This window comes from Cynocephalus volans, chromosome 2 (genome assembly GCF_027409185.1).
Source record: "Cynocephalus volans isolate mCynVol1 chromosome 2, mCynVol1.pri, whole genome shotgun sequence".
In the NCBI taxonomy this organism is placed as follows: domain Eukaryota; kingdom Metazoa; phylum Chordata; class Mammalia; order Dermoptera; family Cynocephalidae; genus Cynocephalus; species Cynocephalus volans.
In genome coordinates, this window is record NC_084461.1 from 149,166,650 (window position 1) to 149,193,520 (window position 26,871).

General features: G+C 42.5%; 1 protein-coding gene across 3 annotated transcripts in view; it reads left to right on the forward strand.

Moving 5' to 3' along the window:
• The window catches only part of TENM2 (teneurin transmembrane protein 2), an 890,342-nt gene that overhangs the window by 768,395 nt on the left and 95,076 nt on the right, over nucleotides 1-26,871 (forward strand). For 2 of the 3 annotated variants that reach the window (XM_063084119.1, XM_063084134.1), the window contains one exon: nucleotides 1,094-1,306. In XM_063084119.1, the coding sequence (XP_062940189.1) occupies nucleotides 1,094-1,306 (213 nt within the window). The remainder of the gene's footprint in view (nucleotides 1-1,093; nucleotides 1,307-26,871) is intronic. The other variant, XM_063084126.1, reaches the window with a different exon arrangement.

Sequence of the window (26,871 nt, forward strand, 5' to 3'; positions counted from 1 at the left end):
TCAGATTGCCATGGCAATCAGGAAGGGAATAGATGTGAAGCTTTCCCTACAATGGGAAAGAAATGAATATTTCTTTCCAAAAAAAAAAAAAAAGAGAAAGAAAGAAGAGTCGGTTAAAATGGACTATTTTGGGATATCCTCTCAGCCGACCCGACTCTGGCTTCAACTCTGATGCTGATGGTCCTGGCAAAGCTCTGCAGAGGGTGGGGGCAGTCCTAGATCCAAGGCCCAATTGTCCTGCAACATGCTGTGTGACTTTGGGTGAGTCACTGACCTCCCCCCAGTCTGATGTTCCCTCTCCTGGCACGATAAGCCATGCCTCCCTCAGTCGACTGTGGAAGGATGAATGTCTGGCACATGCTTGTCCTCGCGTGAGAGGTCTGGAATGCCAGAGAGTGCATATCTGTCTGTCTGTCTCCTCCCCAACCACAAAAGACTTTGAGCTCCTTTGAGAAAGAAGCTGTGTAAATGCATCACAATGACAGCAGTCATCATTGCCACCAAGGTATAGATCTGGTGAGGGGTGGGTCTGCAGTCATCATGGGGATGGAGCAGCAGGATCCCTAGCTGGCCCCTCAGGCTTAGTCAGTTCAGGCGTCCAAGAATCCCAGCTGGTTAGGGAGTCAGGATCCACGAGATATCTTTTCAGGTGGGTACCCTTCAGTTAGTATTGCTGAACTGGAGCCACTGCCTGACCTCCTCTTGGGACAGTCTCAATCTCTACAAGACTGGTTCTTGGACACTAGTAAGTATCAAAACCACCTAGAGGACTTGTTAAAACAAAATTTCTGAGCCCTATTCCCAGAATCTCTAATTCACTTTGTCTAACCCGGGCCCTAAAATTTGCATTTCTAACAAGTTTCCAGGTGATGGCGATGCTGCTGGTTCAGGACCCACACTTTGAGAACCACTGCTTTAGCAAAAAAAAATTAAAAAATTAATACCCAGCATTCAGAGAGACAAACCTCCAAAGCTGACAGAGCTGCTGGACCTCGGGGCCTGCTCCAGGGTCCCGGGCCATGCTTGTGGTCTGGCCTCCATAGAAGGTGTCACCAGCTGAGGTGTTGAGCTGTAATCATTGTTTTTCTTCCAGAAGTGTGCTCAGTAGACTGTGGTACTCACGGCGTCTGCATCGGGGGAGCCTGCCGCTGTGAAGAGGGCTGGACAGGCGCAGCTTGTGACCAGCGCGTGTGCCACCCCCGCTGCATTGAGCACGGGACCTGTAAAGATGGCAAATGTGAATGCCGAGAGGGCTGGAATGGTGAACACTGCACCATTGGTAGGCAAACGGCAGGCACCGAAACAGGCACATATTGCTTTATTTTCATAAATCGTAGATCTATAGTGACGGTCGCGCATTGCAACTGGCTGTTCCTTCAGGGACACAAGTGCTCTCCAACATTCCTGCTGCCTCTCCAAATCTCCAAGGGGATAGGGAAAGGGAAAAGCAAGGTCCCTAATTGGAAAAGGCTTTCCTTTCTTTCCAAGATTCCAGTTGGGAGCAAAGGGACCAAACTACATAAGAAAACCCATCCAAACTACTACCCTTGGGGAGGGAGAAATGCACATGCATGGGAAATTGTCAGTGCCTGGAGGTTTCAATCACTCCAAATCACTGTGGTCTGCAAGCCTTCCCTTTTCAAATACTCTCTCAGCTGGCTGGATCACTGGATCCCTGCTTGCTGGCAACAATGGGAACTCACTTATTTTCAACCAGGCTAGGTGCAGGCAGGACTCCCAGGTGTCCTGGTTAGCCAGCTACTACTGTAATAGGTTTGAACAAGGCTCCATAGCTGGGTTCCATAGCTGGGTTCCATAGCTGGGTTCCATTGCTGGGCTCCTGACCCTCACTGTCCCCACAACCACCATCAAATATCTGCTCCTCAGGCCCATTTCAGTCTCACTCAGCCACCTCCCTATATAAGCTTCTTGACCAAGATTTTTTTTTTTTTTCCTAAAGACCATTTTCATTGTTAAGAAGGAATCATTTTGAAATCTCTTCATTTTTGTTTTTGTTTGATTTTTGTCATTATCATGGTTTGGGATAGGACAATACTGGAGTAAATGTACCTACTTATCTCTTTGACAGAGGAGTTAGCAGTCAGCGCTTATCGGCCTTCCACATTTCTCAGACAGTCGGGGTTACAAAGTTGTCAACTTGAGCATCATTTTACCAAAAGTTTGTGCTTTTGTTGTTTCATTAGGTCAAGCCTAGTATCCATTTCATGCCAAGCTGGCTCAGGGAAGTTTCCAACCAAACTACTGTTTGCTCCCTCGAAGTTCCCTTTGCTTCCGGTCATCAAGTTTAAGACCCTCACCTCTGTGCTAACCCAAAACCCCCAGCCACAGATGGTCCACCTGGAGTGAGAGACAGGGTTAGGAGCTTGCCCAGGGCTGACTCATGAGATTGGACTCAGTTTCCCATGCTGTTCATTTGGCGGTTAAGCAGAGATAAAGTGGACTGACTCTGCATTTGATTTCCCCTGGTTCCATCTAATTGGGTATCCGAGGGGCAGCATGCCAATCAGGGCCATAACCATAGCACCGGGACCCTGCTGGGACAGTCTGTTGGCAGTGAATTGTTTTTGCAATCTCTCGATGACGCTCCAGGTCCTGCTTCCCCTGCAGCCGCTCTCATCTTCAGTTCCCTGCAGAGTCTGAGGGATAATTCAGAAGACTTTCAAGGGGGGGAGATGTGCACAGCCCAATACCAACACAGTTCTTGCAATAGCTTCCACTCCTCAGGGGCATTCCTCTCAATGTAGTTCTGCATGCCCGGTGTGATTTAAATACTTTCCTCACTCCCATATCTCCATTGCCCCTAATCCCACCCCCCTCCAAAAGCTCTTGCCAATCAATAACCTTTAGGTAGGTAATTCCACTTTCAATTCATACAATACAACCTCCCTCCTCTTTGCTCTCCCCTTCCCACATGTGTAGAGAAGAGGGGCAGAGTTAGTGTTCCCACAGCGATGCCTGCTGGCTCTCTCCTACCTACAACCTGTCTTAACTCTGCCAATAGCTCACAAGAGAGCAGCCCAGATGGATTAGAGCAGGAGTCGGCAAACCACGGCCTGGGGGCCAAATTAGGCCTGCTGCCTGTTTTTCTATGGTTTATAAGCTAAGAATAGTTTTTACATTCTTTAAAGGCTGGAAAAAATCCAAAGAAAAATATTTGCTGACACGTGATAATATGAAATTCAAATTTCATTGTCTATGAACAAAGCATTATTATGGGACAGCCACACTCATTTGTTGATGTCTTGTCAGTTTCCATGCTACATCTTGGCGTTGAGTAATTGCAACAAAGACTAAATGGCCCACAGAGATATTTGTTATCTGGACCTTTACAGAAAAAAAAAAAAAAAAAAAAAAATTGGCCGACCCCTCCATTAGATGGTTGCACAAGTCTTGATGGAAAGAGGAGAGAAAAGGAAGACAGGTCAACACAACCATTAGGAAAAGGACACCAATGTGGTTTGAAGGACATTAGGGGCCAAGAGAAAGGGAGAAGGTCCAGACATCACAGACTGAGTGGAGAAAAACAATAGATGAGTTTAACTTATCGATTTGGTCTCTAGAGAATGGCGAGGATATGGCCAACAAGAGAACACAGGTGTCTCCATCAAGCTAGCCCTTTGGGTGAGGTGAAATGAAAAAAGGTGTTTCTGCTACTTGAAGTGTTTGGTTCAAGTTTCACATCTCTTTGAGCTTACAAATGAGAGTTCTTGAGAGACAAAGAGAAAATTCAAATTGCTATGCCAGGTAAAGCTCCCAAAGTAAAGAGGGTGCTGGTGCAGGAAAGTCTCTTGTTCAGAACTGTGATTCCTCGTGACCTGGTAGAGTTTGTGCTGTGTGAGCTATAAAGATCTTTATCAGCAAAATCTTTTCTTGTGAGAAATTAGGGCTGTGTGGTCTTATTAGTAGGACATGTGCCATCTTCTGGTTTTCTGGGAAAAAAAAAAAAAGCCAAACATACCTTGATATTTGCTATTCAAAAACTAGAGAAATGTTCATATGTGCATAATCGCTGCTTCTGCTTTTCAACCTCTGGCCCCCAGAGCTGTTTCATGGAGTTTTAGTCTTTCGATTTGAGCAGACACTGCTGTCATTTTCTTTTAAGTAAATGCCACAATTTACAAGCCCGGAATCAGTCCTCCTCCTTGGGGATACTGACAGTCAGAAAGAAAAGAGAGGCTCTTTGGTCTTTTCCAAACAGAGCCTCAAATGCTATATCTTGAAAATAGAAAATAAATAAGAATGAAATGGCACCTAGTCAGCAAACAATGCTTTGGGAAATTTGGGGTAAGGCAGAATTAGGGGTGGTTAGTGTTGGTACTTGGGTTGTCTGTGGCCTATTTTCAAAAGCTCATAGTGAGGCGGTGTTCTTGGAGTCTTTGCAAATGGTCAACTGAACAATTCACATTAGCACTTGTGAATTACATTTATTGTACCAAAGGAAGCAAGAAGATAGATGGGGGAGAAAAGGATGAGGATAAAAGCATAGACTTCTAAAACTCACACATGTTGAAGCACCAGGATTTATACATGTCTGGCCAAATGTGTTTCTGGAATTTGCAACCAAATCATTTATATTTAGAAATTTAGTACATATTGCTAAAGATTTAAATATAAGATATAAGATTTCAGTGTTAACTCTTAGAGCTAACTTATCAGCAGACTGGATTCTACCAAGCAATGATTCTTATATTACCTCTTTTTAACGAGTTAAATACAAGGGATGGCTAAAATCTATAGAACTGAGTAGATAAGAAATATACTTTGAATCCACATCAACTGCAATTATTGTGTATCTTTGGAACATATTAGCATTGTTTGGATAGGCTACAGTTACTTTTATGAATAAGAAGGTACATTGTGTGGTTAGAAGAGTTTTATTCTTTAAACATAGTGTTAAAATGGGTGTCGTTCTTATCTGCCAACACCACCAGCACTCCTAATTAATACTGGGTATTTAATGTCAGAAGACCATCCAAAGACTGTTCAGACGATGGCAGGAAGAAACTATAGTATTTTTATTAGGTGATAATCACTATGAACTATAGTAAACTTAGATAAGCGTCTAAGAGATTATAAAGAGATAAAGTAGATGTTTGCATGTTTTGCAAAAAGAATAGTTGGACAAAATACAAGGAGCAACCAACATTTATTTTGCCAGAGAATGCAAGGAGGGAAGCTAAATTCTAATTTTGGACTGTTGTGATTATCTCCTGAACGTGGGCTGTCTAGACATCCACTCTGAATAATACAAACTAACCCACAGACTAAATCTACCAACACTGGGCACTTCCTGACCATGGGTGAACTATTTAAGATCTGGGAGCTAAGCAGTGTTTACAATGCTTATTTCAACTTTTGTATTTTTTCTGTGTGGTCCTGACCTTCGATTGCATTTCAGAATCATGAGGACTTGATTCCGAGGACCGTGTGGGGCTGAGTGACCAGCCCAGGTGCCACAAAACAGAACAGTCTTCTTTTCTCTCTATTGCACTGAGCCCTTCTATTTTTCCTCTTTAATTGGTTAGGGAAAGAAATAGGTTCTTGTGATGTTAATAAGGAAAATGAATCTTTACCCAAGGTAAAACCAGTCGTGTGACAATCTGATGTGCTGATTAAGTGATTGTCACCAGAAGTAGACAGGGTCACAATCCAAGAGGGAGAGAGCTCCGGAACAACAGGGAACAGGATGGGAAGAAAGCGACTGTCAGAACAAACCAGCTTCAGGCTGAGGACAGCCGCTCCTGCATCTCACCCCCTTTCATTCTTAGTTAGGGAAATTTTTTTTTTTTTCTTGTAGGTGTTGTCCTTGAAACTTGAGCTTTCATAACTCTACAATGAGATCAAGTTGAGATGAAATTAGCCACTGTGGAGCCATCCTTACTGCCAGGTCTATGGAAGCAGCTAATTCTCTGATTGGTTAATTAACCTATTCCTCCAGGGGCCTTTGTTGGAATTATCCTTGGAGTTTTGTTTTGTTTTGTTTTTTAAGTGAAAATCTGAAGTGATAGCCTTTCACTGTTGAAGATTATGGACAAACTTTTTTTTTTTTTTTTTTGGCTTAAACAACAAATATTTATTTCTCACAGTTCTGGAAGCTGGAAAGTCCTAGACCAAGGTACTGGCAGATTTGGTGTCTGGTGAGGACCCTCTTCCTGGTTTGCAGACATCACCTTTGGACAAACTTTTAGCAGAGCGCAAAAGGTGTTTCATTGCTGGTGTTTTTCCCCCACAACTTGGCAAAGATGTGAGCCTTCTCATTGCAGATCAGGAGCCACCACATGTCCAGAAAATTTCTTTGAATCTGGCTCAGTCTGCCCAAGGTTTTCTATCCAAACCCAGGACAAGGACTAGGAGGTAGAAGTTGCAGAAACATATCTTCAGGTCACAGAAAAAATAAAAGGAAAGGAAATAACTGCTTTATAAGCAGTGAGATTCTCATCACTGGAAGTGTTTGCTTTCTTATCCTAGATATAGAAGAAGGGCTTTTAGCATCAGTTGGAAAATAAACAAGATAGACAAAAACTTCATCCTAACTTTATGACTTGACCATTCTGTAGTTTAAATGGAAGCATTTTTGTGTTGTTTCCTATGTGATTTAATAATTTCTGCCCATAGAATGAGCTCTTATCAAAAAAGAAAAGAGAGCGAGAATTCTTGGTGTTTTTGTTCTGTGGGAAGACAGTGACTTGGATCATCCTCTGTACTGTCCCTTTAATGGTTCAGAGAAACAGGGGGATGTGCTAGCTTGTGACTCACAGTGTCAGGGCCAGACCCAACGACTAAATAGCTTGATATTAGGTGCTGCTTCTGACTTCAAAGGAGCAAAGAACTAAAAACAGTTTGGAATTCTTAGAACACAAACCCATGGTAAGAGTTAGCATGAGGAAGTTTCCAGACTCAAAAGAAAGAAAAATGTATAGGAATAAAACGTTTTTTAAAAAAAAAATGGGATGCAGTGCCCTAGTGTATAGTGAGTGCTCTATGCTTGAGCTTTTATGGAAAATCAACATTTCTTCCAAGTTCATGATTCTCAAATCCCACAATACACACTAAAGACTTAACACTAAGGAAGAAGGGAAAACAAAGAAGTCCGTAGAGAGCAGACTCCATTCGCTGTCTGTAATGGACATCTTTCTCATCACTTGGTATCTGATTCATTGTGGTGTGATGAAAAGTAGATTGGCTGACAAAGGGGGGCATCTTTGTTCTAGGCTTGACTCTACCACATTCTCTGTGTCCTAGAGCAAGTCACAAAGCCTTTCTGACCTCAGTTTCCTCATGTGGCAAATGAGGGAGTTGGACCACTTAATTGCTTTCCAGGGAGTGATACCCAAACATGCAATGCTTTTCATTGGTGTACAAATATACTTTATTGAATAGTTACATAGGGCTTTTAAAAATGAGTATTTGAAAAAATATAACTAGTACATCAAACTCATGATTATACAGGTATTATTGCTTAGGGATGTGGTGAAAGTACATAGTGATATTAGGCCTGAGTAAATTTAAAGAAAACTATTAAGTAAATAACAGTGAAGATATTGCAAATATCACAAATGCGGTATGTGATTGACTGAATTTAGAACACACTTGAATGAGATAATCTCTAAGGACCTGTCAATTTTCAGGATTTTATTACTTTTGATGCAGAATCATATGAATGGGCAACTGTAATGCAATCAAGCCTTTTTCTCTTCTGTAAGTCAGGTTTTCATTGTAGGCTTCCATAACATAGATAAAGACTTAACACTAATGGGATAGACACAGCAGACTGTTGCCACAGCTGATGACACATTGTTGAATTATTGAGGGCAGTGAAAGGTGCTTGTTGTTGTTGTTGTTGTTGTTAGTTTGTTAGTTTGTTTCTTTATCCTCTCACAGCAGCTTCAGTTTGTATCTGGGCTACCTAGGGAATCTTCTTGTACATTGAAAAAGTTCCTTGCATAGGTTAAATAATCGGCTCTACTTTATCCATTTATATCTTTTAATTAAAAAAGATGGTGTTAAAACAGAGGTTCATCTATCTGCATCCACCTGGATTCAGAGAAGGTCATGCATGATGATGAAATGCCTAAGAACACAGGCTTTCATGTCAGTTCACCTGTGATCAAATCCTGGCAGTGTTTCTAAACTTTATGTGCCTCAGTTTCTTTGTGTGTCTACCTCATTGGGTTGTATATAAAGAACTTGGCACAGTGCCTACCATAAAGTAACAGCCAAATAAATGCAAGCTAGTGTCATCCTCACCATCGTTACACAGTGCCAGTGTAAGATAAATTGCAGGGCAAGGAAGGATCTTCAAAATAAAATTCTCATTAAAAGATTTCTTCACCTTCAACCTCCCTTTCACAAATCTGTCTCCAATCCATCAGTTAGTAGCATGTCAAATATAACACCTACTCACTATCCATTTTCCAAACGAAGGTTTGTTCTGCAACCTGTTGGCATCTGGTTCTTACAGAGAACATAAACTACCTCTCTTACCTAGAATTAAACCTGCTTATTTTACCAAACAGCCCAATCATACGTTGAATCAAATATTTATGTTAATAGAACCTTGCTGTGAAATTGGTGTTTGCTACTTTCAACCAAAGGTTCTCAAACTCGACCTATTAGACAAGTTCTGGGGGAGCCAAGAGGTCTATGAGAATTTTTTTTTCAATTTTGAGTTTCATTTCTATAATAAGTACAGTTCAAAGAAAAAAAAATTTCTCCTTTGAAGTGCTATTTAGAAATTTTGTTATTACTGAATAAAATAAAAGTTCAGTTCTTTTAAGCCAGTGTGTCTCAAACTAGGGACCACGGACATATTCTTCAGGAGTTTGGGAGAATATTGCATTCTCCTTTAAGAAGGAGTCTGGCCTTTCTCAAGTTTGAGGCTACTGCCTAGTCACTGCCTCTTAGAAGACATTGTCCTTGTCTCTTCTTTTCTTACACCGCATTTCTCATGACTCTCGATTCCAACATTATATTTGCACTGGCTCTGTGCATCAATGAATAACCCAGCAGACCCAACTTTGACTCGATGAAGCAGCACACATGCCTTTTGGAGAATCCAAACTCTCATTGATTCTCTGTCCCCATTCAAACCAACAAACTTCACAATTCCTTCATTCCTCCCATGCTGCAATTGCCTGATTCCTTAGAGCATGACCCACGTGTAACATTGGGATTCATTGCAATTCCTTGCCTCATCTCCTGGGTTATCAGGAGCCCCACAGGGTATCCCAGATATTCACGTAAGAAGCAGATTTTGCATTTCCTCCCAAGTTGCCTGCCTAATGGGGTTCAGTCTTTACCAACCCTCTTCTTTCACAGCATTCTATTTCTGAGCTCTTTTTAAAAGGCTGGCCTTTATTGCCTTTGGGATATAGGTTGCCATCATTTTGAAAACCCCCAGTCAAAACCACAGTTCCTAGTTTCCCTCCTCCTCCTTTTTATCGTGTGCTTCTATGCATCATTATAATCAGACCTGGAGAAGGCAACCATGTCATTGGCCATCTCTGAACTTTTCCATTTGCGGTTAATAAAGAAACCACATGAAATCGCAGCCAGACAATATTTACGTATTTCGTCATAAACAGTCTCAGGATAATTAAATGGATTGAATTACACAAGAAAATGCATTTAGTTAATCTTTCCTCTAATTAAAAAAAAATCCCTAGTTTTAAGTAAAGTGTTTGTTCTTTAAAACATATTTTCATTAAAATCAGTAAAGGAGAGATCTGTTTGGTCCTTAGTGATAGTATAAAACATCTGCAAAGTAATTAAAAGCTACCAGCCAATGTTTTTTATTATTGTTATTATTATTATTAAGGTCCTTAAGGAGTGAATCCAATCTTTTCCCATAGCTGTCATCAAGGGATTTTCCACAAACAGCCTCATTCTTTGGTCCATGGTAGTGTTACTCTCTTTCTGTTCTCAGATCACCAAAGACAGGGTTCACTTCCCTTGGCCAACAAGTTCATCAGAGGTTTACATACTTTCCCAAGTGAGCTGGGATAATAGTCAAAATGAGACTGGTAGGTGAAACAAGAAGTTTTTAAGATAGAAGAGAAACGCAGTGTAGCCCTTCATGAGATCTATCGAAAGACTGGTAAAACCCAAATCACCCGAAGCCCTACAAGTCTGTCTCACAATAAGGAATCAGTTACACCGCCTCTCCAATTTTATGGCTCATCCCAACTGGAAAGTTCACTCTTCGCTCTCACCTTCAGGCTTTCTGAAAGTTTCCAAAGGCGTCTCACGTGCCCATGTTTATCCCATTCAGATTCTTTTTTTTTTTTAATTCCATAACAGAAATCTTTCTTAAAATTTATTTTTAATTGAAACATAATTGGTTATACATATTTATGGGACACAGAGTTGACTATCAGTATTTGTGTGCAATATGTGATGATCAAATCAATATTATTAGCACAGATTCTCCAAGTTGGTCCCTTTACAGAAACCTGCTGCCTGCAAAGTCCACTTAAGGGGAGTCCTACAGCACTTTCCCTACTGCCAGGGCACACACCCAAGGCCAGCCAGCGCACCCACTCTACTGAAGTCCTGCCGTGTCAACACAGTGAGGGAGAGAACACCATACTCCCCCACTTGATCAGCTGGTCCCAAGTTCCTTTAAGAAAACAATCCTTCTCTTTTTGCTATAGTGCCTCTGTCATACATCAAGGTTTTGTCCAGGGCTGGGCTGTAGAATAGACCCCACAGAATCCTTTTTGTTTCCTCACCTCTCCTCACCCTCAGACACACTCCCTCAACCTGGGGTAGTGGAGGATGCTTACAAGTTCTTTAAGCACAGTCAGTCTCTGAATCTCAATGTAGACTCATTCAGCACCCCTACCATGCAGACAAGCAGCTCTTTAAGAAAATCCCCCTTCTCCTCAATTAGGCTCAGTGTTGCCTCCATTTTCAGCCAGCTCGACTGCAAATAAAAGAGGCCCTGTGATCTCCCTCCTTCATAAAATAATCGCATCGCAGTTGGAGTGGAGAGGGAACTGCTTACATGTCCCCTAGACTCCAGGTTCTAAGCAGTTTCTGGCATGGCTCTTTGAGGCTGCTCCCTCTAATCATGTGTGAGACCCAGCACCATGTTGTGCAACCTGCACATCACAAACACTCCGTCCTGCCAGACCTCAGAGAAAGGAAGGGTTAACCAACGTTCTAGAGACAGAAAGCCCCACATAATTGCTATCCAGGAGGAATTAAAAGATCTGAGAATCCTCGGCCACCAATTCCAAGTTTAGCTGCAGCAACACCTGGTCAAATTAGCAATGAAGTTGGTTAGAGCTTGGCCCAGAAGGGTCATCTGTCTGAAGCTGTAAGCAGAGTGATGGGCTCTGATAAGTGTGAATTGCATGTCTTTGTTTTTAAAATTATGCTTTAACTTCAAAAGGATTGCCAGACAGCCCTGTCTAGGTGTCTGGAAACAATGCCAGGGGGTGAGGAGCCCCAAAGTATATAAAATAACCACCTCACGAGCACAGAGGAAACGTTTGTACCTGATCTTATTCCAACAAGTTAGCAAGCTGTCGATCACTGGTCATGCTATTGCATCCGAAACGCACTCTCTCTAATGACATGAAATTCAAAGCAGTGGCTTCTGTTTTGCAGAGAGCATCCTGGTAACAGGGCAATGAGATTGTTTCTCCTTGTTAGGTGTGTGTGAGCCCAGGAAGCCCAAATATCACTGATGATTTCAATTCCCGTGAATAGGGAAAGAGATTGAAGATATTGGAGGCGGTGAGAGAAACTAGTTTTTTCCTATTAATCCAGGGAAGGCAGGCTAGTCGAGTTGGGTCCCTTAAGTATATTGCTATCAGTGTCTCACCATACTTTGAATATAAACTGATTTAACTTTTTATTTCTATTTAATGGAGCCAAGAAAGATCTGTATCCTTTCACTTACACACCTGCTCTCTGGGGGTCTGATACAGGAAATGTTATCACATCATAGAGAAGCCTAATACAGAAAACAGTCTACCCAGAATTAAACAGTTTGAAATGCATAATACACATCAAAACCCACTCAAAACTCTCAATATCTCTCACATTGTTTATCGAATGTAACATTGTACTGTTTGGTAACAAGGAGTATATTAACACTCTTTGTCAACACTTTATCATTGTCATTTTTGTGCATTTGGGGCAGTGTGGAGAACTATGTAGAAAAAGGAGTAAATGCATGAGATTTGTAATCAGTCAGGCCTGGCTCCAACTCCATCCTCCATCACTTGCAAATTGGGTGACCTTTGGAAAGTTTTGTATCTTCAATAAGCCTCAGTTTTTCCCATCTGTAAAATGGGAATAATCATACCTTCATCTTACTGTTATGAAGACTTCACTTATGTGAAGCACTTAACACAGTGCTTGATACTTCATAAATGTTAGCTTAAAAATCATGAATGCTACACCTTCATACCTTGACCGTGGTTTCCCAAATGTGTCTTCACAGAGTGAGCAGTTAAGAAAGCAGCAGAGATAGCATGCAACTAGCATGCTAGAGGGCCCAAAATTCCAGAAAGAGAGGCCAGGGGGACCTAAGCCTCATGTGTTCACACAGGTGTCAGTGGCTCTCCTCTTATTTCACTTTTCCAGGATGAGCTCATTGGGATACCTGGCTTCCATTTCTTTAAGAAGAGAGAATACAGGGAACTAGAGGAGCTATAAAAATTGCCCTGTTAAGATCCGACTGCCATTTGCAGGAACACAGGTGTTCTAAACATCAACAAGAAAGCCAGACACGTATCATCCATGCCATGTCTGAGGTCCACACCTCCTTTGTCTGGTTCCAGCTAAGCAATGAGACTTCGACATTCATGAAACATTTATTGAGCACCTACTGTGTGCCAGTACTGTAGGAGGTGTGGCATAGAGCCTCCTCTGTGTGAATATCGCTGGGGCAGCAGGGGCAGCGCCTCAGACCTCAACTCTTTTTGCCTACTTGAGACTTTGCTGTTTTCTAACCCAAAACCCTCTTCCTAGTATCTGCCGATAATTTTTGGTTTATTTTTCAACATTGTCCCTTGTTCACAGCTTCCCAAGGAGATCCATGTAAGAATGAAGCTTTTAACTTCAAAAAGTCATTTAAATTCATCTGTAAGACAGAGTAATTGCATAAAAGAAAGTAGTCAGGTATCAAACTGTGTGGATACACACGAATGACTCCCTCGTAAGTGTTAATATTTTTTACAACGGAGGAAATTTACTTAAATCGAAGAAGATGGCAACTCATTAAAATTTGATTTTCCCTCCTATCCTTTTTTATCTTTTAATCCTCCATATACGGCACAACTTGTTCTGTTAAATAACACTGATTAATTAAATCTCATCTTCTCTTAGCTATATCTATATTTTTATTTATTATGAAAACCTTCAGATGCTTATAATCTAATTTAGTTGGATTACTGCTTGGACATCTCTAAGTAAGAAAACTTGGAGCTTTTAAGGTGGAATTACTCGCAAGGGGAGGGAGTGGGAGAAACCAAGTTGTCGTCTCATTTCCCCTTGGCAGGAGGTGGTTGGGCAGGCTTCCTCTGTAGGGAGAACTGGCCTAGATTTACATACTGGGGGCACTGTGAATTCTGGATCTTTGTTGACTTATAGAAGGGGAGGGAGGACAGAACCTATGGACAAAGTTGTAAACTCAGACAGGTTCAGGGGTAAGGCAAGAACAATGTTAAGTGAGTGCGTTAAACAGGGTATAAGACAGAAAGGAGTGATAACAAACTGGAGAGTGAATGCCCCAGCTGCAGAGGGCAGACATGACTCAGCTCCAGCTGAACACAGCCATGCAGAAATGCAAGTCGAGTTTTTCCAAAATTTCCAATTTGTCAATACAGACCAGAAATCAGGATGGTTATGCATACTTTCCCAACTTTCAAATGTTGGCAACTGATTCACAATTTATTAAAATACTGTACAGGCCATTCAAACAAGACTGGGGACCAAATGGACCACCAGTCTGCAACCACTAACACTTAACCTCCAGGGCAAGCTTAGTATTGAACTGGGAAACATCATTTGCCTGAATTGAGACTGGGACAGCTTTGGTTTCTTTTGTTTGACGCCCAATCCTCCTTGGTGATTGGTTTAAGCTGGTGGGAATCTCATTACCATGGTACAATGGTGATACTTTGCACTTACATGGTGAATTTTCTCCAAGGAGCTCAAAAGACCTTGTGTTGCTTCAGTCAGTCTCACTGCAATCCTGTGAGGCAGGCAGTAGCTATTGCCCCAAAACACATAGTGAGCAGCAACAGAAAGTATTTTACACAAGACAGCTAGCTTGACTCATTGATTTAGGTCCCATGGTCTACACAATTGGTAAATACAGCATTCAAGAAGCATGGACAAGGTTTCCCATTACTGCCTCCTCTGCCACCCTTTTCTGGCTTCTTCCTTCCATCTACTCCAGTTGACAGCTAAGCCCCTAATCTCAACAATAAATACAAGCAAACCAAGCCAGTGACTACTTCCTGTTGTACGTGTGAGTGTGTACACATCTGTGTGTGCATGCGTGTGTGTGCACCCACCTGACTTCTCAGCAGGCCCAGCATGGTACATCCACACCCATTACAGCACATCTCTGCATTGGTCATTGGTCTAATACCACGCCCTGAAATGCTACTTTTGCAAATGTTCAAGACCTAGAAACTCCAAATGGGTATCATCAGGATTCTGGATACTTGTATTTTGCTGACAGTGCCTAGTAATTCATGCTGCTTTGGGCCCTTGTGTTCCTTTCTCTTCCTTAGACTGATAAAATTACAACTGCGAAGGCTTTCTGTTACAGAGCTGGCATGCATGCCCTCTCTTTGGCTACAATGGGTTAACAGTAGTGGGCATGTAAAATAGAAATAAGGACCAGAGCCACACAGTGGAGACCAGGAACGAGAATCTTCTCTGAATTGCCTTGGATAGAACATCCAAGAAAGTCATCAGACTTTCTGGCCATCAGTGACTGGAGATGTTCCACAGACATCATTTTCCCCTCTGTCACTGGGTTCAAGGGCTTTTCCACACAGTCCCCCTGCTCTGCCCTGCCCCTCTGCTTCAAGGGCATTTGGTCTCTTTGTCCTTTTCCACTCAGGGGAATTCCTTGGGCTTTTCAGACACAACCCAGAAAGAAGACTCCAGTTCAGCAGTGAAAATCTGCTGATCTTTTTCCCAGGACAGCACAACACAAGTATCCTGCCTTTTCTAGATTGCCTTGCTTTTCCTTCTAAATTGTCTCAGATAGGCTACTGATTCCAGGGAAGAGTTCCCAGCATGATATTCTACTATAATCATTCACATTCTCTGCATGCGGCCATGCAATAAGCATCCTTCAGAGGCAGATGCAAAACCAGGGAATCACCTGGCCATTTTCAATGCATGTGTTGGAGAGATGACTAGGCTTATTGGCATTGGAACCACAGTGGCTGACATATCCACCAGCTTCCCATCTGATCCTGCAGATCAAGACACTCTTCTCTAGAGTCAAAAGAAACTGCCTTTTCCAGGGATAAAAATTTTAAAGATCCTGCAGAAAATCTCTCTGTGATTAGTAGGAACCAGGAATTGATTGAGTAACCCGAATCAAGCATGATGTTTTAGCTCTTCCCAGTAGATCAAAATCAATATTGAATATTTAAAAGTTATGTAGATGAAAAAAGCCATTTCTTTATATACCTGAGTATTTTTGCTGCCCTGGGACGGATCAACTTGTGCTTTCTACTTAGCTGTGCAGCATGAAAGCCGTACAGGCTTTCAGAGGTCAGCTGAGGCTTCTCTTTATTTTCACTCATCAGGCCTCTCAAAGTAACAGACAGAGCAATCATAAATTGTATATTTCACACACATACACAAACACCTTCTTGGGAGTTAAAGGAGTACTACATTTGGGGGACATCTCTGTCTTAATAGCCTCAGGGTGCATACATTCTAGAAATTTGAAAAAGGCAGAGAGGCAACACTTATCCCCAGTGCTGCCAAATCCATTAAAGCCCAAAGAGTCGGGCTACACAGTTTACAGACAGCCCCAAGAGAGAACGCCAATTGGAGCTCACCAGGTTGAACTAGCCTTCGGGTTAAATTGACTCCTGAAGGCAAACTGTGAACGTCGGGAAAGCCCAAGCAAGCAGAGGCACCGGTCCTTAGAGAGTTCGGCCGCTGGAATTTTCATTTTCAGCCCTGCTCAGGTTTCAGAAGAAGCTAAGGTGAAATTCCACTTAAGTACCTGCCTGGATCAACGGGTCACTTCAAGTTGTGTCCGTCTCACTGATCTCAGCATTCCTGGGATGACTTTACCCTGACATTTAAATTTCTGCTTCCATCACCAGTGAGGCTGGGTTACGCTAAGTAATACAACTTTAAAATATTTTCTGAACAGTAAAAGCAAACGACTGCAGTGTTATAAAATCATGTCTTTTAGGAGACATTAAAATGTTACTGATACCAATCGCGGCGAGGTAAAAAGCCTCAAGCCAAGACTTTGAGGGAAGGGAGGCAGAGACCATGAAAACGGCAGGAGACTGATACAGGAGGACGGTACAGCCATGCTGGGAGTAGTTTCAGAAGCTACAAATGCACGTTGCCGGGAGTTGCCTTTTAACTTGTTTTTCCTCCCAGGCTGTGGCTTTTCCCTTTCTGTTATAACCTTGACAATACCTCCCAAGCAAGGTGGTCTCTGGCAGAGCCAATTCCTTTGGTTTAGCCAAGCCTGGCACCCAGCAACAAAACATACTATTCAGAAAGAACCTAAATTATGCCCTGCCTTGGAGATGGGAATACAGCTCAGTAAGTGCTGGCTGGCTTGAAATTCCCTGGGTTTGAACTCTCCTCACACATCCCCGCCCCCACCACCCAAGTCGCTTAAGACAGAGAAAAAGAAAACTCACATTGTATCTGAGGAGAAGAGTTGGGGAGGGAATAATGAGAAGCCACATGAGTTAGCTTCAAAAATACTGTGGTTTTTTGCTGCCAAAATAGCACGTTTGTTAGAAGTTGAGAGCTGGGTTCAAAGAAGAAATAGCACAGGGACTCACCAAGTAAATAAAGGGTTTCTCTTGAGTTTTGGAGCATTCAGGCTTGAACAGGGTTTTGTTTTTTTTTTTTTTTTTTTGGTCTGTGATCCAGTGCATACATTTGCCATAGGGTTGAGATCACCCCCAACAGAGTGAAAAATGGTTTTTAAGGGAGGAGAAGAAAAGTTATATTTTTATATATAAAACAAGTATATATGCAATACATAAATAGCTGTAAAGTATATTGTGGTATTAAAGTTTCATGATGGGGAGAGGAATTAGACGGAAAGGGTCTAAAAAGGTTTTTGGGGAAGGAGAACATGGGGAAAAAAAGTTGAAAAATATTAATCTGATAGAAGAAATGATAGATTGATTCATTTCGAGAACTTCCATAGAAGTGGTCTCAAGTATCTTTAGGAAAGACACACTATTGTTTTGGAAAGCCAACTCATGTTTCTGTCTTTATCACCCTTTCTGCCTGCTGGCTCGGTTTCACCAAATAAGTTTGGACTAAAATAATCAAATGGGCCAAATAATTGATTTTGTACATGTTTTTAATTTATTGACTAACTGAATTCCCTTTCCAGATAATACCAGCTGAGAATATTGGGCACTTACCATAAAACTTGCCAGCCCCGGTCCTGAGTTCTTAACATGTCTTCTCCCATCTAATCCCCATGTCAATTTTGTGAGGTGGATACTATTAGCATCATCATTTTACAGGCAAGAAAACTAGCTCAGAGAGGTTAAGCAATGGGTGAAAGGCTTGACTGTCAATGAGAGGGGCAGGTGAGCTCTAAATCCAGGTTTACTTGACAGAAACCAGGCTCAATCATTGTATTATTTTGACCACCTGCTTTGTTCCCAGGTGGTTGCAGCAAGAGGGTTTCTTTAGAGTCCCGCAATGAAATCAGAATAAATGGGTACCAGAGAGTCAACCTCAGCTATTGGTAAAGTCCTGACCTGCAGGAACGTGTCTTCGGTGATGGAGGACAACCCCCTTGTTAGCATTACCAGTGCACCCCAGGCCAAAGAATGCCTTAAGTTATCTCAGGTTCCAAAATTGACTCATTGCTACTGCACATAGGCAGAATTGTCCAACTTCCCTAAATTTAAGTTGACTTTCCATCAGAGTTCACATTTCCACCAACTTTTCATTAAATTAATTATTCAAAACAATTCAGAGTTAGCGTTCTCACAGCAACTGTAATTCTGCCATGACTAGATTAAGGCGTAAATTGAACAGCATGTTTTGCAATAAAGTTAATTTTATATTCACCAGAGAACTGAGTTATAGTTGCTGTGGGAACCATCATTTCGAATCTCTTGACTTTGTTGCATTTAAATTCTCAAGCACAGCATTGCACAAGGTAGCATATTTTGCACAGACATTCAATTTGCTGCACACCATGGCCTGGCTACCCTGGACTTAGAAGTCCTGTCAGAAACTAACACTGCAGCCTGCTAGCTTTTCCAGCCTTCTTACTGATCTTGATACCTATGACACTATATAGAAAAACAGCCAAGAAAACAAAATGATTCCCATGTGATCTTGAAATTATCTATTTTGGGAAGGTGACTTGCCTTAGAAACACCAAATCTCAAGCAATGTCACCTGAAGCAGGCAATGCTGTTGCATTTGTGTGCATCCAGGATTCTCACCCAAGGGTATTTTTGGATCTGTGCCATATTATTTGGTATACACAGGGTGACCTCTGAAAACTCCAAGTCCTTTCATGTGCCATTAATCATGCAGGCATGCACAGCCATACATCAGAACTTATTGGAGCCCCAGAAAAGCTAAGCAACATTTCCCAGAGCCACATAAAACCCGAGCATCTCTAAATCAAGACGCATTGCAGGGCCTCTCTAAAAGGTACGTTCAGCAGAACTGGAATAGAACTCAGGATAAAAGCCGGTGGCATGGAATTGGGAACATGTGCCAAGGTAAAGACAGAGGCTTGTTTGGGAGGAATAGCAGAGGAAGATGAAACTCTGAGATGGTTAGAGATGCGAGTGTTCCATCTACAAGGATTATCGATTTTTGTAGCTTTATTGGAAAAATCAGTCATGCTTTCTGCCTCCTGGGGATTGCTCTGCTGCAATTTGGGAGTGTGTGTCTGTGTGGAAGCTCTGCAGGTTAGCAGCTGAGTAGCAGCTCCCATTCACCGTTCAATTATCCATTTAGCTAGAATGTGACTTAGCAGAAACAGACTGCTGTTTTGCATGTTTAAAATATATTTGAAAGGAGGGATTTTTGTTTCTCTGTAAATGAGAGGATTTCGGAGTGGAAGCTCTTGCCTTCCTAAGGGCACACTCATTATGCAAAACTGAAGAATAGCACCTAACAATAGCATAGGCCAGACTGTTGGAATTCTGATTGTGTTCTATACTCTTTCAGGAAACAAAAGTCTCCTTATTCCTCATACTGCGCCACACATAAATGCACCTCCTGATTGAAACTATTGCAAAACTTGTAGATAAAGACGCTGTAATGTCCAGCGGCCTTCCCACCAAGTCCTTGATCAGCTAAAAACTGTGTCAAGAAAAAGACTAGAATTCCACATGCAAATAGAGTGTCAGAGAACAGGATCAGTTCATGATGACAGAGAGTTGCCCGGGTCACATGGAGGGGAAAGGTGAATGATAAATGGCTCTGGATTCATGGCTAACAGTGGGTGTGAGAGATGCCATGCCAGTCAGAGGAAAGAAAGGGGAAGGAGAGATTGGAATGTTTTAATTGTTTCTGTAAAAGGTAAAAAAATAAATAAAAAATAAATAAAGTGCCATAAAACATGGGCTATTGTCATTTGACACTTAGTGTTTTGTGGCCAAATCTTCAAAGGATTTGGAGGGATCAGTTGGTAAGGGAGGTTGGACAGATTAATAAATATATATATGTAGATGGATAGACAGAGCTTTTTAAGTGTGTTTTAATTTGAATGGGTTAAGCTGGCCTGTACGAATAAACAGAACACAAAGGAATGAGAAGACCAGGAGTAATAACCTGGGAGGGTTCTTGACAGTGATCCAAGGAGGCCCTATTGCCAAGAAGAACTAGATGAAACTGGCTGAATAAATGCAGCCTGGTGGTCTGAAGTCACTACATTAAGAAGGGCAGAGCTTTGCTGGAGCTGTTCCACGTAAGACTGTCGACGCTGCCATGCACACAGAGCCTCTGTGACTTCACGGCCGTCCCCTCTGCTCTAGTCTTCACTGTGTGTGTCCTCATGCACCGTGTTTTCTTTACCGTGGAAAGCAATGTAGAGAGAAGGGCAGAATCATCCCCAAACCCAGCCTCCTTCAACCTCATCTGTTCTCTGGTTCTCAACTGAGCAGTTTAGTTTGTTTGCATCAACTGAGGTGCTATTTTATGGACAATGTATTTTATCCTCTGCTTTTGTGTCTCTAACATCTTTCCCTCCAGAGGGATGTGTAGGGAAACCTAAACACGTCTAGAACTAACTGTGTCATATAGAGACACAGCAGGGAAAGCCTGTACCCTGCCCAAGCCACTGCCATGGCTTGCAGAGAGGATCCCTATGGCCTCCTGCTCGCCACCCTCCCCGATTCAGCCCTTACCCATCCCCAGTCTGTTCTCCACCCAGCACAAAGGGATGCTTTAAAAATTCATGTCATATCAGACCATTCCTCTGCTCAAAACCCCCCAATGGCTTCTTTTCATTCAGAATAAACCCAATATCTTTACAGCAGACTACAAGGCCCTACCCCTGCTCTATCCCCACATTCTCCCCTCACTCACTCTGTTCAGCCACAGTGGCCACCTTGCTGTCCCCCCACCCCCACCCCAATGCCCCAAGCACTCTTGTGCTTCAAGGACTTTGTACCTACAGTTTCTACCACCTGGACTGCTATCCCCCAAATATTGGCATGATTTGCTTCCTTCCCTCCTTTACATTTTTTACTCAAACATCACCTTGTTGGGAAGGGCTTCTCCGATCATCCTATAGAAAGCAGCAATTTCCCTCACACACCTCCCCCCTTACAAACCTCTCTCTCTATTTCTCACTATAGCAATCATCACCATCTGACAATAATTTTTTACTTGTTTATTGTGGGTCTCCTCCCAGTCGAACATAAGACCTTTGAGAATAAGACTTTGTCTCTTTTGCTTACTATTATATGCCTTGTGTCTAGAAAGCACTTGGTGCATAATAGATGCTCAAGAGATATTTATTGAATGAATGAAAGAATAAACTCATGGGTCTACAGCAGAAACTGGCATACTGCAATCACTCAGTAAGTGTTTGATCTGGGATTGGTGTTTTTCCCTTACAGGTCCTTTTGTCCCTTGATTCTCACACACTAGGCTGGTCAAGAACTAGAGTCAGAGCAGGAGACAAAATCCAACACTCTTGGCTGGGGGACCACCACATCACTCAGACAGAACTCCCTGGCAGGATTCTCACAGAGCACAGCTGATTCTCAGCTTCAGAAACTCCGTTCTGTTTGTGTTAACAGAGTGGGTCAAGCTCTCGACAGACTCCCTCACACTACCCGAATCCACATTTAAACCCAAAATAGGACTCAGCAATCCATAGTGAAGAAACCCCACATCTCATGCTCGGAGTATTCTCTCCCTAAAGGAAAATCTGTACAGGAAAGGAAGTTAAAATCAGAAGATTGCTTGGGGATCAAGGAATCAAAGCAAGGAGCATGATATTCTAAGGCCACCTTCTCCTGGGAGAATCTTACCTGGCTAGAAGGGAGCAAAGTGCATGGGCTTGAAGTTGGACAGGCCCATGTTCAAACCCTCCATCTAACACTTGCAGTGATTTTGATCCTGGGCAAGTTAATTAATTTCTCTGAGCTTTAGCTCTTTCAGCCACAAGTGATAATGATAATAATACATATTTCATTTGGTCCTTGGAATGGCTCAATAAAATCATGAGGTCATGGACTGCCATGCACCTGGTACACACTCCTACATGGCAGCTGCTCTTGCCTCCCTCCCCCAGTCAAGCAGGACACACTCACTTCTGAGTGACCCTGACTCTCTCCTCCACCCGCTCCCTTTCCACACCCCAGGAACCACCCCTTTCTGTTAGCCCACTTCTCTGAGCCTCTTAGAGATATCTGAACCCTGCAAGTCTCACCTCACACACCTTTTGTGTTTTAAGAGGAATTCTGTAGATAACTTGTAATATACATTATGTGCAGATCTTACTCAAATGACTCCCAAGAATTTAACTGATTTTCCCAACTTCCATTTAAAGTCTTTGGAGGGCACCTTCCTGGGGTCTCTGCTGTATTGGCCACATTGATCCCATTTTAAATAATAGCCTGCAGTCAGTCTCTCCTCATTGCCAATTCAAGTGCAAAGCAAAGGCTTTCCTAAACCACACAGACCTTTCTGCTACCATCTGAGGACACTTTTAATAATAACAATAATAATAATAATATCCGTTATGGAATATTTGCCATATGTTCTACACCATGGATAGGTACTTTTAGTGCTCTGGTTTTACAGATGAAGAAACTAAGGAATTAAAGAGCTTATGATTTTTGCCCAAGATCACGCAGCAAAGGAGTGGAACTGGCGACTTTGCCACTTTCCGTACTACCACATGCTTACTGAGCTGACCAGGAAGGCAGCAGAATCTGTTGGAGGACCCAACATGCTAAAACAAGTGACTTAGTATTAAAGTCTATACCCTCCCCTTTGCCCTTGGGGGCTTCACCTCTACCCCCACCTTCTGCCTCCATGACAACCAATGGAAAGAGCCCAATCCTCGCTCCCTGTCCTCGATAATGACCAATCATCCCTGGTTGCCTTGGACTGGGGGTCTCCTGGGACACAAGACTTTCAGTGCTAAACTGTGGGCAACACTGGGCAAACTGGGACAGTTGGCCACCTTAGTTGAGAACAGGGACTACAAAGACCATCTGCCTGGTATGAAATCCTGACCTCACCACTTATTGACTCTGCTACTTTAGCCAAGTTACTTAACTTCTCTGTTCCTCACCTAGGAAATGGTAATATAATAGAAGCTACACCACGGGGTTGTTGTGACATGGAGTGACCTGATGCATGAAAAGCATCAAAAGTGCCAGGCACACGGAAACATTTCTGTGAGCATTTGCTCTTATCGTAGTTATATATAAAGCTTCCTAACATTCAGAATTTCAGTCCCGGGGAAGATTCTTTGCCTAGCCCTTTTAACATCTGTAAGAAGCAAACATTGAGTGGTTTCCTTACATTTCCTGAAGTTGTGCTAGGAACAACAACAACAACAACAAAAAGGCAATTTATTGTTGGCCTGATTTTACACTGGTTAAAAAGGAACCGTCAGCCCTGCAGAAGTAACAAGTCCGTGCTCACAGGCCTCCTAGGTGTTATTTGTATTTTTATGACCCTCCTGTGGTTATAAGGATGCTCAGTGGGTGGAGAAATTGGATGTTAAAAATAACAAATAAGAAATCAAAATCGCTCCTTTTCCCTATTTCCATACCAGTAGGTACCACATTTGTTATTTGCTGGACAGCCATGGGAATAAGCAACACAAGGTTCAACAACTTGATTAGCCTCCAAGAACCAAATTAAACCATTGGGTTTTCTTATTATTGTTATCCCTGCTTTTTGGGTGACTCTCGTCGCCCTCCTAATCTACCAATGAGCCTTCTCTTCTACCTCACTGGGTGCTCCGGTCTGTCTCTTTCAGTCAGGAGGTATCTGCTTCTCACAAGCTGAAAAGCACAGAGCCACTCCAGCAAGCATGCACAGCCCCTGCCATCAGCTTGCTTTTGGACCCTGTGCTGCATCCGGAGGCTTCTTTTGCTTGGGAGAGTATCATCCATCCAGGGGCTTGGGGTGTGGTCTGCAGGAAGCTTTTCCTTTTATCTGGCTGCTGAATCAAGAACACAGTGAAGCAGCAAAGAAACATGCACAGTTTTTTTTAATGCATTCATTCAACAAATATCTTTAATGCTAGGCACTGGGGTGGGCATTGGAAACACAGCTGTAGACAACCGAGCCAGAGTCTTTAAACTCTGGAGGTTTAGAGGCTTCCAGGAAGATGGGCAATAAACCCCTGGTTCTCAATCTCCACTGCACATAGGAATCAACTGCAGGGCTCAAAAAAAAGAAAAAAGAAAAAAAAAATACTGATACCTGGGTCTCATCCTCAGAGATTCTGATTTAATTGGGGTGCAGCCTAACATAGGGAGTTTTCAAGGCTCCCAGGTGATTCAAATGTGCAGCCAAGTTGACAGCCAGGCCTTTAAACAAAGGATTAATGAGAATTAGGATGAGTGCTATAAAGGAGGAGGAGATGGTGCTAAGAAAGCATGCTATGGGGGGCGAACCCTGAGCTGGAAGTCAGGAAAGCCATCCTTTAACAAGGGCCAGCTGAGCCAAGGATGAACAGCTTTAGCCAAAGTAGGTGCAGAGAGCACGTAGTTTAGGGAGACAGATCTGCAAAAGCCCAAAAGAAGGATTCAGGCTGAAGCTCTGAGAGCAGAGAAGGAAGTGACATGAGATGAAAAGGGAGAAATTGGCAGGGCCAGATAATGCATTTTAAGGGTTTAGAAGTTTAGAACTTAATACTCACAGTGAGCAGGCATGCAGATCCTCTGGAAGGCTTATTAGAATGCTGATGTCTGGGCCCGACCCCCAGAGATTCTGATTCAGCAGGTCCAGGATGAAGCCCAAGAATGTGCATTTCAAACAAGTTCCAAGGTGCTGCTGCTGGTTCCAGGCCCATACTTTGAGGAGCAACCGTCTGATTTAAAGCATATGTGGGAACTCCTGGAGGATTTTCAGCAGGGGCATGGCACAAGTTGGTGTGCACTTTAGCAATATGGTGATATTCACTCCCATAACTAACCCACTGCATCCTCCTTTGATTAGGTGAAATGAAATAAAGAAAGGTGATGTTCCAGGGGAAAAAAGCAGGCACCCCAAGAAAGGCACAGGCTTGTAAGAAACCCCAACACTACTGGGTGATATTGATTCCATTTGAATTCACTAAGTAATTGACATGGGGTTTACCTCCCAAGAAGAGCTATTCCCAGTTACTATTACCTAAACTCTCAGTTTCCTCCTCCTGTGATCTCCTACTTGGGAAAAAAAAAAAATGTATTAAGAGCCGGAAACATCAAAATGGTAAAAAAAAATATATAAGATGCATCTTCCTTTCCCCCTTTTTTTCAAATATGAAAGGATTGTTTTTACTTTTTTTTTAATTCAACATTTTTTCTGAGGCCAAGGCTAAACCTACTGCCTTATTTTCCCACACAGACAGAAATGATGCTGATCAGTGAGAATCCAGGTGCACCCAGAAAATGTGTGGCATAGACAGCTGGATCCAAATTTATATCACCTCGTGGTGGCTCTGCTGTTTCTGTTGCTGCTGGGGTAGAGGGGATTGATTTCTGCCTTTTGAGCAAAAGATGAGCAGTAGACCATTTGAATGATCACTGGCCTTCCCAGCACCCCCACCCCAGTATCCCCTGCACTATACAAACCCTTAAAGACATGCACACATTGTTGAAACAAAGAGAAACATCTGCCTCTCAATTTTCCATGTCTTTTCTAACAAAGCAAGGGCAGCTTTTCAAGTACAGGCTTATGGCTGCATGTCCATGCCAATTTATGCCTCGAAGCAGAGTCCCTACTCAGCGCCCTCCTGCACACGTGGATGAGCAAGAGGGACAAGCCGTGTCCTTTTGCAGAGACCAGAATGCTTCTTTGGCAGGCAGTCTTCTAAAATTAGTTGGAAGTTTTCCCCAGAGTGTCTCGAAGCATCAGACTAATTTTCTGAGCATTTGCCACTGCTGTTTAGTATAAAGGGCTACTGAACCCCTGGTGGTCCCTGATCCCCAACACCTCAGCCGTTTTCAACTGTAAGGAGTTCTGGAATGTAATTGCACACCGTGTTATTAAATATTTCCAGTGTGTGTGTGCTCCTTAATTCCAACAATGCACAGCTCCAGGAAAACTGTGACATTTAAAACAGGGGGCGTGGGGGATGTCTCTAAGTTAATTTTCAAAAGCACAATTCTTCCCAAGAGAAAAAGCCACTATTTATCGTACCCTTCAAGTCTCCTGCATTCATCGTTGCCCTTAGCCTTCATGGGTTTTCTTCTCACTCAGCCAGACCAATGAGGCATTGCTGGATTTGGGGCTGGTAGTCATAGAAGAAATGAAGATTTCCTAGGCTGTGACACAATCACGCACTGAGGACACCCAAGAAACCTTCATTTTTTAACCTGAAATAAGTTAGGCTCTTGGTTTTTTCCTGATCTGGGAGTGAGGCAGAGAGAAATGTCCTGAAGAGAAAACCTACCACTAATTTTGATATTTATAATGACGACAACTATATCAATACTAACAACAAGTGCTACTGTGTATTAACATTTGCAATGTGTCAACCTCTGCTAAAATCTTTGCCTTTATCGTTTCATTTAATACCTCGGGCATCTGTATAAAATCAGTATGGTCATCATCCCCGTTAAGTTATTCACACAATGTAAGTCAACACACATTTATTGAATGTCTGTTATGTGCCAACCATTTTTCTAGGCACGGAGAATATCACAATGAATAAAAGAGACAAACATCTCTGTCTTCCTAGAGGTCTTATGCTGTTGGGATGGATAATAAACAAGATTAATTAATAAAATACATACTTTTACAAACAGGCTGAAGCTCAGAGAGGTGAGTCTACCAGCCCAAGGTCACACAGACATCAAGAGGCAGATCCAGGTTTCAATCCCAGAACTCTCTGACTCCAAACCAGGTTAAAGTTTTCCCCCTAAGTGAGAAAACCTTTCCACAAGAGTGTAACCTGGGATATAGTAGCTCTCCTAATAGTCTCTTGAA